General features: G+C 37.2%; 1 protein-coding gene and 1 non-coding gene across 2 annotated transcripts; both read right to left on the bottom strand.

Annotated features, from left to right (window-relative positions):
- Positions 1 to 1,706: 1,706 nt before the first annotated feature.
- Positions 1,707 to 1,777, bottom strand: Trnag-gcc (transfer RNA glycine (anticodon GCC)). Its single transcript has one exon. It is a non-coding gene; the product is annotated as a tRNA-Gly (tRNA).
- Positions 1,778 to 1,890: 113 nt separating this feature from the next.
- LOC139131412 (leucine-rich repeat-containing protein 15-like) lies at positions 1,891 to 6,975 on the bottom strand. The gene is made up of 2 exons (XM_070697440.1): positions 6,782 to 6,975; positions 1,891 to 5,421 (listed from the first exon to the last, which is right to left on the bottom strand). Exon 2 carries the CDS (start codon positions 5,415 to 5,417, stop codon positions 3,750 to 3,752), a length of 1,668 nt encoding a protein of 555 aa, XP_070553541.1. The 5' UTR covers positions 5,418 to 5,421; positions 6,782 to 6,975; the 3' UTR covers positions 1,891 to 3,749.
- Positions 6,976 to 14,993: the final 8,018 nt, after the last annotated feature.

Below are 14,993 nucleotides of genomic sequence, written 5' to 3'. Positions count from 1 at the left end.
CCCTTCGTTAAATATTAGCCGAATCGTTACCAATACGCTGTTTGTGATATTTCAAGGTAGTTCATGGCAGTTTTGGTGACCCGCTTCTCCGTTATTCAGAAAGGGTCTTACTCCAATTGACTCTGGAGATCTTGAAGGTGAATTCTTATTAGACGATGGTTTGTGACATCTGCGAGAGTGGACATGATTGCCTATGCTGTCAAGTACAGCTGGCATTCGTGAAGTTTCTCACTCAGCCTGTCACTTGGCTTGTGCGGTAACTCTACTTTCAGAGTAGACAGTTTCTTCCATGGACTTTCCTCCGCTTTTCAGAAAGACACACAAAAAGAGGTCTATAGGGCTGTCGAAAGACAAATTTCGCCTGCAAAGCACCGAGACAGCGCATTTCCCGCACTCCAGTAAGCTGCCTACTGTGTCGGATCCTTCAAGACATAGATCATTGAGCGTACCAGGTGTTTTTATGGCGGTGTTTCATGATTAATTACCTGGTGGAAAAGAAATGTGACATGAAAAGACTGGGCATGCGTGTGCAATTCGTAGTATTATTTACTTTGCCTGTTTGCCTATGTGACAGATACCTTTGCGGCGCCCCTCCCCAATTTTAGTGTTTGACAGTAATACATCACTTTTCGCCAAACAGTGGTGGTCTATACCAGGGCAACAACCGCAGATAATAGTCATTGAAAGGGTGCAACAGTAACACTACAGTAATAAATTATAGAAAACACCAAGCTGTTGTAACGACCTCTCAGAGGAGGTTACTCTTCAAGCACACGTGACTTAGGATAACTAAGGTGCATGAATACCGACAGTAAAGTCAGCACCTAGAGGTCACGTCAGGTCAAGTCAGGTCAGGTTAGGTCAGATCAATGATATCAATAACAAGTTGGGTTACCATAATCTCTTTTTCAGCCAGTAAATAACAGAAAAAATGTCAACTTTTGAAAGAAGATTGCCTGCGCAACCATCTTCACCTTATATCACTCAGTACAACAAGGACATACATCCACGCAAGAACTTGAAGAGGTTGTTCATGAAATAGTTGACAGACTCTGTTAAAACATGCAGTTTTGCACCATTGATTTTGAATAACTCGCGGTCGTTCTACAAACTAAGAAGGAAATACAATTGGTCCAGCAAGTTGTATAAGACTGATTTAGAAGCCAACGACATCAGCGAATAGGATATTTCACAGCTATAGGTCTATTTCCAACATCATGTCCTTATCAAAGTGTCTGGAATCGAACCCGGGCTTTCCAAGTGGCAGGCGAGAATTAATGACCTAAGACTCTGAAGTTAGCTTTTCCCACGCCTGGCGGACCTTTCTTCAAAGGGATACCTATAATGAGTTTGTCTAACCTGCTGTACTGGGTCTTCTTGAAACGCCACAAGGTGTAATACCGTCTAACCTGTTGCAGTACTTGCGCACTTTTTCAACGAAGTCGGAGACTGATATAACAAGCCCTATTTTGTAACAGCTTTCAATTGGTAAAATATGAGTGATGCGTAATGGTTTGTTTCAAGCGACTTCTTAATGAATTCATCGAAATGAACCAAATGTAAGCTTTGTGTGTGTCAAAATTGGCATAATCAGTGAACAAACCATTATCAAAGCAGCAAACAGACCCTTGAGTAACTATCTCGGGGACTATGAGCAAACCATTTTTTGGCCTTTCAATTTCGAAGAAGTTGTTAAAAGAGGAAATTGCATCGGCCGGGAATCGAACCCGGGCCTCCCGCGTGGCAGGCGAGAATTCTACCACTGAACCACCGATGCTACACAAACGTTGTGAAATGTACGTCATTTTTATCTGAATCAAAATTGTCATGTCATGCCTTCTTTTGACCTTACAAGACAAAGTGGTGACAAATCATGATAACACAAAGGGAGGCAGTGTATAAAGCTATATTATTTAATAAATTTGTTAATGATCCCAAAATTCCAATCTAGTTATCTTAAGTAACATATTTTCTTTTCTACATCGCATCAAAGGGTAAATCCATTTCTTTGTCTTAATAAATTTTAATTGATGTTTGTCTTGGCGATCCAGTACTTATGGGCTCTCCGTTTTTCTGATGAACTTGAGGTTCAACGTTGCGAAGCAGTACTTTTTTCCTGAGTGACAACTTTTTCAATCTAATAATATTTTATTCGGTTTTCAACCCATAATGAAGGCTTATTTTCAAATAACGAGACTCGGTAAAAATTGTGCCTTTTTCAAATTTTTAAGTACTTTTTCCCATCCTTTGATAGAATTGATAAATATGTAATTTTGTCTCAAAACTTCCCATCTCATTGTACAACAAACATAACGATTGTAAATAAGACTTTTAGCCAACAAATGTATATACACGATTGGAACTACAGTAATTTGGGATAATTGGATCTTCATATTTTTCAAATTTCTCAAAAACGGTAGGCGCCCTGTAGCTGACTGTCACAATATTACAAATTACTCATGAAAACATGAATTAGTGTGTAACGTAAAAAGAAAAGCAGATGAGCTCACATTAAATTTGCAGATTTTAAAGACATGACTTCACCATCCAATTAAAAGATTAGTTCCAATCGTGTTATGTACAAAAACCAAAAAAATTATCGAGTAAAGTTTCAAAATTACCATCCCAGAAAAAGACAAACACGGTGAACAGAAACCTTGTAGTTCTCACCTAGAAGAATTGTCAAGCAACCACCAGTGCACAACTGATGGAGAAGTTGTCTGAGATACCTTTGAGTTAAACTGTATAATCCATTTAACATGTGAAATCCCAGAACACGGATGACGTTTGGAGAAAATTACATACTTAGAGCTGAACGAGTGAAGGCCGAAAAACTCTTTCTCCGTACCTGTCTTTTCCCTGAAGCTCAGGTGATATACGTCAGTCGATAAGTGTTTCAGATTTTCTTTTTCATTTCTGCTTACTTCGACCATAAAGAAACACAGCTTTTGCGACCTCTGCCTATTTGCAGACCCTATATGAAAGTTTAGGGTCTGTGTTTGAATTTTTTCAGGTCCAGTCACTTCAAATATATTTTGCAGTTGTATTAGTGTCATTTCATCAGTGAAGTTTATCTTCAGAATCTATACGTATCATACTTATTGCGTTGGTAAAAAATCTACGAACTTATGAGGAAGTCCGTTAAAAAAAACGTTTTTAAATCTATGGCTTGAGATATATTGGGAAAATCTTAATATCAAACAAAAAGGGAACAGGCTGAAAAATACAGTTATTTTTTGATATTTTGGAGACGGAAGAGGTTTTGATATGACAATGATGTGTGTACGTACAGAGTAAAAAAATAACTGAAAAATAACAATCTGAAATCTTCAGAAATCAAAATAAACTGTTGACCGGGGGGATGAATTAAAACAGCATCTTAAAGGTCAAACATTTCAATGTGATTAGTCTTGTCTACGAATATTTCAAGCGTACATATTGTATGAAACAATTTGCTTTCTCGAATTGCCTCGTTTCTCTTCGACACTCTGAAAACATACTCTTGTTGTGAAATTTCAAACTGCTTCATGTTTGGTGAATGTAAAATTAAAACTAATTCGAATGATTCGATATCGATAATGTTTTGCGGAGTCTTGATTTGATTTTTCGCAGGTTCACATTTTTTCTCTCTGTTGTTAGACACTAGCACAGCTTCCGATGAAAACTTGTCGGTATCGTTACAAAAGTTATCTTACGGTGTAAGTCACTCTACATTTTGCCACAACGAATAACCACGTAAGATTGCGCTTTTAATTTCTGGAATATTCATGATCTACAGTCACCATATTGTGTGAGTCATCACCCCTTTGTGGCCTGATTCTTCGTAGGATGAAAAGAACACCGACTGTTACCAACACACCGAAGGTGACACAGCCAGCAGCGGTTGCGATCCAAGCCGAGGCTGGGATGGTCTGGCAACTTGATGCACAGAGGTATATGAACTCCTTTACGGGGATCTTCTCGATGACTCTGTCCCTGTATTGATCTGGGTCGTGGCATATCGTTTTTGCGCTTGGATTGTGGCTGTCGGACCAAACCCTGTATTCAAACAGGTCGCAGTTACACTGGAGTAGATTATCTGTCATAACGAGGTAGTTGAGGGTGGGTAAAACTTCAAAGATCTCACCGGGAATGGTACGGAGCTTGTTGGTTTGAAGATCGATTTTATTTATACTATGTAGACCGATGAACCATTTAGGGTCAAGTGTTTCCATTTGGTTTTGGTACATCAACAGAGTTTTCACGTTTCCACAGCATTCTGCAAACAAGCTTTCCCGGAGAGCGGTCAAGTCATTGCCGGATAGATTTATGAACTCAGTACTTCCCAACCCGGTCAGCATGTACCCCTCAGTAGTGGTAAGTTTATTGAAAGTGATTTGTAGTGAGATAAGATGATCGAGTCCATTAAACGCACCTTTCTCTATGTTTTGAATTCTGTTGGAATCAAGCTCCAAGTATTCCATGCTTATCAGTGCTTTGAAAGAATCCACTTTCAGTTCTTGTAAACGATTATAACTAAGGTCAAGAACTTGTAGCTTGTCCAGTCCGGTCCAAAATGTCGAGCTGATCTCACTCATGTTATTAAAATTTAAAGCAAGATTGGTAAGCAGGGGAGTTTTAGTGAAAGTGTTACCCACAATAGTAGAGATCCAATTTCTGTCAGCTTCAAGTCTCTTCAAGCTCTCAACGCCGTCTAGCATATCGCCATTCAACTGAGTCAGGCCGTTACTTGATAATTTCAATAAAGTTAGGGAGTTCAGTCCGTCGAATGCTTTCTTCTCGATTGATGCGATGCTGTTGACGTCCAACCGAAGGGATGTTAAATTCCTTAGATTGCTGAATGTATTTTCCTTTAACTCGGTTATTTTGTTATATTGCAGATGTAATTCCTGAAGACTGTCTACTCCTCTAAAAGTATTTTCTGTCATATATTCGATTAAATTGCTGTAAAGGTGTAGCTTCGTTAAAAAAATCATGTCGACAAAGGCAAAATCCTCGATGGAAGATAACAAATTGTGCGCCACAACGAGAGATGTGATCCCGAGGAGGCCGTCGAACATGTCTCTATTGAGAGAGGTCAAGTTGTTATTGGCTAGGTTCAGAGTTTCCACCGATTCTGTTCCGTTGAAAGCACCGTTGTCGATGGTTTGGATCAGATTTGAGTCCAGGCGCAGGGTGACCAGGCTTGTCAGTTGAGCAAAGGAGTTGGCCTCTAATCTTGTGATACGATTATTCTGTAGGTTGACAATTTCGGTGTCAGTTTCGATGCCTTCGGGGACGGTTTCCAGGCCTGTGGACGAGCAGTCTACCACCAAGGGAATATTGCATTCACAAAAGGCAGGACAGGCTGCGTCAACGATGTTGAAAATCGACGAGAAGATGACGAAAAGGGCGATGAACCAAAACGGCAAATTCATGGCTCTGCAAAGTTAAAAGAGAAAGCGAGTGATTATTTCCAAGTATAATTACTTTTAATATGTATCCTTATAATTATCGGGTGAAGAACTAATATCGTCCAACCTTTGGTTCCTTACTGAGGAAGTTTTAAGATAACTGATCAAACGACAATCTTTTTGACTAACAATAGCAGTTCATTTTACCCTACAATTGCACAAGTGCAACTTTTTCCCGGGCGACTTTTAGTTAGATCACTTCTGTCGTCACTGATCTCACATTTACAAACGTTCAGGCAACATGCAGTAAGAAAATAAAAAACCCAACTAAACAAGCGGGCCATCATATGCATAGACAATGAGCCAGCGTCTGTGGAACGACTTTTCCTGATGGAATTCAGAGACGATGTCTCTTGGAAGACCTATCTTGTACCAATTAAAGCATAGTTTGTCTGCTTTTTCATCAGCGGCATCATTCATGGAGTCAAGTAGTATATTGTGGTGAATTTGCCGGAGAGAGATAAAGTTCCTTGTATTCCTTGAAATTGTTTACTGCGGGCTTAACTATATTAGATTTGTGAAACTCTATTACCAGTGTTGTTCAACCTCAGGTATTAAGATAATACGCGTCTGATTGGAACTGAAAGACTGGGCGTTTTGCTGAAGGTTTATTTCATAGAATCTTTAAAATTGTCTTCCGAAATCAAGAAAGGAGTCACATCGCAAATTATGGTACTACGCAAACAAACTACCTAACCTTTACCGATATTTACAATTCAAAATGGCCGCTACTCCTTTGGTACCGCTACTTGGCAAATTACATTTTCGTTAGGACAAACACAAAATATTGACACTACATTTACTCCCGATCAACAAAATAGTCCGTTAAATCAGCATTTTTGCAAATCACCGTAAAGCCTGATAGTCTAAATTCAGCATCAAAAACGAATTGAGAGGAGAATTCTGTAACATTTTGAAGGTTTTTGAGTAACGGTGTCAGACTTTATTAGTTAACATTGTCCCATCGATTTAGCGTAATACGTGCAAGCGTTGTAGCACTGTAGAATGTCTTCATATCATTTTTTTCAATAGGCCGAAGTGGCAAAGCTTTCGCTGAATGCAGTTAAATATTAACAAGACGCCATGTTGTCATTGTATTTGCGACGAATGAGGAAATATTGCACTGTTTTGAGGGTTAATGTCCTTTGCAATGACTTAGTAACACAGCCAATTACGTGAGCTGAGTAACGTGAGTTGGTAACTAGCGTTCTTGTAAATTTACGGGTGTTACGTTTAATGTCACGTCATTTATGGTTCGGTAAACACAATCCTTGATCGGCAAGACGCCGTTACTAACCGTACTGCAATCGTACTGTGCAATTACTTACCAAATGTATTCGTCACTCTTGGCTGAAAGGGACTGCTTTGAAACTGTCTTTACTGACCAAAACTGAGTTATGAGCTCGATAGGATATGTCTATAATGAGATGAATTTCTCTTGTCCACGTTTCTGATCCCAACAGTTGCCTCTGTTACATGCGTCTGGCCTTATGTTTCAAATAAATGGTAGATTCACCTATCACGACGTTTCTATAAATGGAACTCCCCCTTGACTAAACTGATGATGTCATTGTTGATTCAGGCATGCGAAACAAATGATTCCGTTGCATGGTCGCCAGAATACCTTAAATTTGGAATGGTCAGCATCTTTCAAATGCTGTATAAATTTGCAGGAGTAGAGATTACTGGACGCACACCATTGGATGCAAAGTGAAACGGTTTTCCCGGGGGGGGGGGGCTTACGACTGTCATGTTAGTATGAATAATCTGCCTGACACCGACGACTCTATCGATCACTTGACATGCGAAACGCTTAAACTTTCTATATCCATTAATTCCCTCTTCTCTGTTGGGATACGTTCACAAATAACGATTAGAGGGAGCTGGAGGAATCGTGTTTCAGATCCCCCTCAATACCCTCAAATATTTTCAAGTCCCCCCGTTTATATGATCAAAATTTTTCAAGCCCCCGCCCCCATTATTATGTAGCCACATATTTATCAGTGATGCACACAGAGATAAAAAATACAGATGCATTGCATGGGCAGTTCTGCTGTAAGATGTTAGACACTACCTCTTATCAGCAGGTTGTAGAGCCATATACCTATAGGACATTTTCTTAAATTGATACATTTTTAAAAGCATCAGTGGACTTTTTGGCTTTATCAGTCTAAGCCGACTTGAGTTTATCCAACTCTGGCCAGGTCAATGGCACTTGCTGAAGAGCATAAAAATAACGATCATGAGACAGTATGCAAATTGTGATTTCCTGGCTGCATTAGATGCTACTTATAAAAAAAAATTACAAAATTGACAATACGTGAAGGTTAAATATTCCACCAATAAACGTTTTAATCTCTAAAATTGTGTTGTAATAATGGCAAATTTGGTAAAATTAAAATAATTTCTTTTACTCACACAAGTTTTCATTTAAAGTAGTTAAAAGCGATTAGAGGGAGCTGGAGGAATCGTGTTTCAGATCCCCCTCAATACCCTCAAATATTTCTAAGTCCCCCCGTTTATATGAGAACCGCCGAAAACTATCACAGTGAAGCGTTGGTCTCCAGAATCTATCGATTCATTGAAGGCCTCTCTGGAATGTACAAACTGGAACGTATTTTTAGATTCTTCAACATCCATAGACAACTTAGTAGAGACAGTCGGCGATTACATTAATTTCTGCGTGGACTCGGTCGTTCCCAACAAAACAGTAAAGATATTTCCAAACAATAAACCGTGGATCTCGAAAGACGTAAAGTCTTTGGTCAATAGAAAGCGACTAATCCATGCCAGGAAAAATAAAGATGAACTCAAAGTAGTTCAAAAGGAACTGAAAAATACCAGCCGAAAGGAAAAACGAGTATACAAGGGAAAAATTGAAGAGAACTTTATTGGCAATAATATGAAACGTACTTGGCATGGTCTTACACTTATGAGTGGAAATAACAATGCGAACAACAGTACCAATCTGTGTCCACAGAATAACAATACTTATGCAAGCAAACTCAATTTAATCTATAATAGGTTCGACTGTCATGATTTTTCCAGTGAACACATACAGACACGGAACCACCTTGGCTGCAATGATGATGGTCAGTTCTTCTCGACAAATGAGGAGGAGGTGAACAAATTATTCAATAATGTGAACCCCACAAAAGCATCCGGTCCCGATAGAATATCTCCACGAGTACTTAAAATATGTGCAAATCAACTTGCCAACATATTTTCCATCATTTTCAATATTTGTTTCAAAAGTAATTCTCTTCCTGAAATATGGAAACGGTCATGTATAATTCCAGTGCCTAAGAAATCGGTTGTTTCAACTATGAATGACCTTCGTCCTGTTGCTCTGACGTCAGCGCTTATGAAAGTTTGCGAGCGCATTGTTCTTACCCAACTTAATACTTTTTTAAAGATTTTATTGATCCATATCAATTTGCGTACAGGCAGAACAGGAGTACTGCTGATGCAATTTTATTGGTTCTTCACAATATTTTTTCACACCTTGATCATGCCGGTAAATCTGTTCGTGTTATGTTCTTTGATTTCTCAAGTGCATTCAATACCATTCAGCCACATCTTTTAGTTCAAAAATTACTGAGAATGAAGGTCCCAACAAACATGATCGCCTGGATCTTTAATTATCTAACAAACAGGTCACAATATGTTCGATTAGGAGACATCAAATCAAACATCATTAGTTCTAACACAGGTGCACCCCAAGGTACTGTTCTAGCCCCATTTCTTTTTACCTTATACACGGCAGGCTGTCGTAGTTGCTCTGAGACCTGTCCACTTGTCAAGTTTGCAGATGACACAAGTTTGGTAGGCAAAATTAGCCAGGACAATCATTCTCAGTATTGATGAAATCGGTCGCTTTGTACAGTATCGTAAAGAGAATTACCTACATCTTAATGTAAAAAGACCAAGGAAATGCACATTGACTTTAGAAGAAATGCGAAAAAACCTGACCCCATTTTAATAGACGGGGCCGAAGTTGAGATAGTAGATATACATATCTTGGTACAAGACTAGATGACAAACTGAAGTTTTGTGATAACGTGGATTTTATCATAAAGAAAACTAATAGTCGCATGTACTGCCTTCGTAAATTAAGATCACTTGATGTTACTCGAAAACTCCTTTCATGTTTACAATGCTTCAGTTTTGAGTATTCTGTCTTTTGGTATTGTCTGTTGGGGTGATGTGATTTCTGTTCATGACAAGGGCAGGTTGGAGAAAATCGTTAAGAAAGCCAGTAGAATTATAGGGGAAAACCAGGCATCCATTCAAGACCTGTGTAGCAGACAACTTACTGATAAAGTGAGACAGATATTATCTGACACGACTCATCCCTTGTACAATGACTTTGACAATGAACGTATTGACAGGAGTGGACGACTGAGAATACCACGAACAAACACAAAGCGTTACAAAATGTCTTTTGTTCCGAGAGCAATTTCGGTCTATAATTCAGAATTTTTTCATAGAAACTAAGGACCGCGCACGTGACCATTCGCACATCTTTTTAACATGCAGAGATGTAAATATGTGCATGCTTTTATGTCTACCTGTCTTTCTTACTGTATGTATTTTTAGTGCTACGTTTCTTTGTGGTTTTCATTGGTGGTGACTTGCTTCTGTTTTATTTATGTGGCTAGCAATCCAATTTCCCAACGAGGCTTAATAAAGATAATAATAATATTATTATTACAGTATGCTTAAAAATTAGATTCTTTACTGTTCAAAGTTTTACTTTTGTGTTATTTTACGATGGTCAACCATGGTGACCCCATTTTTTCTTTAGTATTTGATTATTCTCATATCATGCCAGAATTCAAAAAATCATGATATTTTTAAATCTCTAGGTCATCCATGTGTTGCTCTCTGGCCTGATCTTGTTTACATGTTTATTTCACTGTCATGCGTCGTTTGACCCAAACTGTTCTTCAACTACATCAGAGTCAGAGCGGTATGCAGTGACAGTGACACTTCAATACTAGGAGGACAGCTGTATTCATTTTGATAATTTTGACAATGCTTTTGTTCAGTTTATACAACGCTGCGTTCTTGTTCTACCCCTATCATGCTGTAGGGAGACAGCAAGAAACTGTATTTTATATATCGCATAGCAATATTGAAAAAAAAATATTAACAATTGCAGCTTCTGCCCCGTTACTAGGCCAATATGTTTTTTTCCCGAAAAATCATACATGTATATGTATAGGTTATTTTTAGAGATAAAAGTCATGCCATGGGACAAAATTATTCTAGATTTTGTTTAAGTATTACTTACATTAGAAAGATTGGATGACATTAAAATGCTATTCTTTTTTCATTAAATTACATACCAAACCTTGGAATCGGAATATCTAAAAAGTAAAAGGGAACCAAAAATGTTCAGGTCTCCCCTGTGCGTAGAGCAAAACTTTCAAATCCCCCCCTTTACGACACCAAAAATTTTCGATTTCCCCCAAATTCATCCGGCCCCTCCTCGCCGGGGTTTTTGTGAACGCAGCCTTAGAGCACAGAACGTTTCTTGATAACCTCCTCCCTTGCGTAAGCGAGTAAATTATCAATATAATAAAAATTAATATGTGTTTTTCCTTTTCAAGTTCCGTAAGGAAAAAGTCTTCGTTATAGTAATTAAGTTTTCGCAGAATTGATATTGAAGTCACTTCGGTGTGACAACATCCGGGTGACACACTCTGCTTTGTGTGGTCGCCGAATTTCTGGATCGCGTGAAATATTTTTCCTTCATTTCCAATTAGTTTTTACCAAATATACCGTTGGTGATTCATGTACCTGATTTCAAACTTCACAGTTCTGGTGACCCTTGGCTTTATTGTGAAGAAGGGGTTGAACTCTAACTGACAGCTGATGGAGATCGCGAGGGTGAATGCAAATTTCAATATGGGCCAAGACGTCTGAGAAAAGGGACATACATATCAGTGCTGCCAAGTGTGGCTGGTATTCGTGAAGTTTCAAAAGGCTTGCCACTTTGACGAGTTGACTCTGCGGTAAGTCTACTTTTGGTGTAGATGCGAAAAGATTTGCATAAGCCTGCCGAAAAGTGAATTCCTACTACAAAGCATGGGGGAAGCAATCTTCGATTGTAAGTTACTGCATTCCCACGATGCAATTAGTTGTCAATTGTGTCGGACCATACAAGATCATTTAGGATACAGGTGATTGTTGTGGTTGTTGTGGTAGTGTTCATGATTTATTTCACCATAAGGCTTAACTTGGTTGTACAGAAATGTTTACATAGAAAGACCCACACACCTTTAGCTTGTATTCTCATGGAGGTATAAAAGTGATCTCGCGTCTTACTCGTCCATAGCATAATAAAAGTGCCTGAGTATTGACATTAAATTCAGAACTTAGAGTTCAGGTCATGTCAGGCCAGGTCAGTTTAATGATATAGATAACCTCTACCATATTTGCCTTCTTTGCTTTGACTGAATACGAAAAAAGACCAGATATGAACTGAAAATGCTCACGTGTTTAATTATATGTTGCAGTTATGTGTAAATTTGAACCTTTGCCACACGTTTGCAACTTCATTTAAAGTGTTCTGATCAACATAATGAATAATATTCACCACAGATTAATTTTAAATCCAAGTATATATCCCCAATCAGGAAAGTTCATTAAAATATGCAAATTAGGAATTGACTAAAATGTTCTCATTAAATATGCAAATTATGAATAGGCTGAAGTAAAAATGTTAAATAACTTTCAATAATGTCGTATCATAGTATCTTCAATGTACAAAGTAGTTCATCAACTTTGGTCTAGTCAAGACAGATAAATATCCTTAATTAGGAAAAATCAATAATTTGAATCCTAGAAAAACTATTTTATGGAACAATAAGGACATTTTGATTGGAAAACGTTCTATTTTTTACCAGGATTTTGTAGATGCAGGAATCCTATACTTAGAACAATTGTACAACGAAAATGGCCAAAAGCTGGACTGGGATTCTGTACACAATAAAGGTGTCCCTCAATCATCCATTTTGAAATGGTTTGGACTAAAAGTGTTACCCAGCCAACATACAAGTGAATCAGCAAAGTACAGCTGATGATGAAGATGAAGTAAAAATTGTATCGAAACACAGGTCAATCAGTGTGGAACTGTGTAATATAAAAGTAATCACACAGCTGATTAATGACATTAATTTATACCACCAAAATCAGAACTGTATTTTGAACATGAATTTAAAATCAATGTTACTAACTGGAACGAAATTTATCATCTTCCATTTAAGGTAACTATCGACTGTAAGTTGAGAGAATTTCAGTTTAAAATTTATCACAATATCCTGTATACAAATGCTAGACTGAGAAAAATGAACATACCCACAGTTGATAATGCTCCTTGTTCTTTCTGCAAGAACAAAGAAGAAACTTTACTCCATATTTACATGATTGTCAACATGTGCAACTATTTTGGGAAGCATATTTCATGTTATGGGGACAAAAATAACTCGTGAACTCTATACAAAAACTGAGTATCACATTGCCTTGAGAAAAGATAACATTTTTGCCCATAATAAAAAGTGGAGAATTTACAGTACTAATATCCACCGAGACCCTAGCACAACAGACATACACAATAATGATGTATGATCACTACTTTATTGATTTCTGTAATGTCTTTTTTTCCTCAGATTTAATGAGACATGTATTTGAAAATTTTTGATAAGTCCAATAAAAACGTTCAAATAAAAAAAAAAAATCATTAAATTTGCAAATACGGAATCGGCTAAAGTGCTGTATCATAGTATCTTTAATGTACATAGCAAGTTTTGTCAAATTTGGTCTAGTCAATACAGATAAATATCACTAATTAGGAAAGTTCATTATATATGCAAATTAGGAATTGGCTGAAGAAAAAAAGTTTCATGACTTTTAATAATGTTGTTTTATAGTATCTTCAATATATGTTGCAAGATTCATCAACTTCGGTCGAATCAATTCAGATATATATCCCTAATTAGTGAAGTTCATTAAATATGTAAATAAGGAATTGGCTGAAGTAAAACTGCTTAATGACTTTCAACAATGTTATATCATAGTATCTTCAATGTACATAGCAAGTTTCATCAATTTTGGTAAAGTCCATTCAGATTTATATATCTAATTAGGAAAGTTTATTAAATATGCAAATAAGAATTGGCTGAAGTTAAAATGCTTAATGACTTTCAACAATGTTATATCATAGTATCTTCAATGTACATAGCAAGTTTCATCAATTTTGGTCAAGTCAATTCAAATAAATATCCCTAATTTCAAAAGTTCATTAAATATGCAAATTAAGAGTTTGATGAAATAAAAATGCTTAATGACTTTCAATAATGTTAAATCATAGTATCTTCAATATACATACCGAGTTTTGTCAATTTTGATCAAGTCAAATCAGATATATATCCCTAATTAGGAAAGTTCATTAAATATGCAAATTATCAATTATCTTTTATGTCACCCCTTAATATCTTTCACAGCTGATATATCTTGGTAAGATCAACATTTGTAGCAAATCTCATCAAATTGTGTGCAGTCGTTGTCAATATATATCCGGTTTTTTTTCTAAAATCATTAATTATGCAAATGAGCTAAAAGTAAGCAAGCCACACCTACCAAAAACTAATCAGTTCTTGCCATTTGCAAACTGAATCTATGTACCAGATTTGATTCTGATCTGATGAGCAGTTTTTGAGATATTGAGCCCACAGACAGACAGACAGACAGACACACAGACAGACAGACAGACAGACAAACAGACAGACAGACAGACAGACAGACAGACAGACAGACAGACAGACAGACATCGCTGCGACATATGCTCACGTGTGTCAACACGTGAGCAAAAAATGACATTTTTTGTGAAAAAGGCCGCCTCTCTAGCAAAGACAACGGTACAACAACGTCAGAACTATAGCAATGTGGTCAATTAAATTTTGCGAAAAACGCAATTTCTTCTGAGTTAAGGTAGTATGCACCTCGAAAGTGAAAGACTTAAACTTTTGCTCTAACTTTCCTCAAGGAATCTTTCAATCATTCTCTTTCAAAATCAAGAATAAAATTAGGGGGTCACCGTGCAAATTTTGGTACTAGAGAAACAAATTACCCGAGATTTACCGATATTAGAAATTCAAAATGGCCGCCATCCCTGTGGTAACTCTATGGAGAAAAATAAAAAATTTCGAATTTTGAAAAACTAAGCCGGTAAAAAGTTTTCTTTTACCAAGAGCTTTAAAATGAACCCCCACATGTGGTATATCAAAAGAGAATTGTAAAAGTTTGAGAGTCCGAATGTCTGTCCCCGAGGTGCGTTCTACCTTAAGTCAAAACAACTTTGCATATGCTCTTTATGATACCGACTCGATAACGATGTACGTCATCACAGTCATCTTCTCAGTCATTGTCGTACAATGTGTGAACGTTATTGCAACGTGACTCATATATTTTTGAATTCATTAAATTACATCTTTAACCGGATATATATTATCAAAGAATAGTAAAATTGTCATT

This window comes from Ptychodera flava, chromosome 4 (genome assembly GCF_041260155.1).
Source record: "Ptychodera flava strain L36383 chromosome 4, AS_Pfla_20210202, whole genome shotgun sequence".
In the NCBI taxonomy this organism is placed as follows: domain Eukaryota; kingdom Metazoa; phylum Hemichordata; class Enteropneusta; family Ptychoderidae; genus Ptychodera; species Ptychodera flava.
This window is presented reverse-complemented; position numbering and strand designations above follow the sequence as displayed.

What these genes read in the sequence shown, in the direction of transcription:
- LOC139131412 (XM_070697440.1), bottom strand. Translation starts at nt 5,417, where the DNA reads ATGAATTTGCCGTTTTGGTTCATCGCCCTTTTCGTCATCTTCTCGTCG.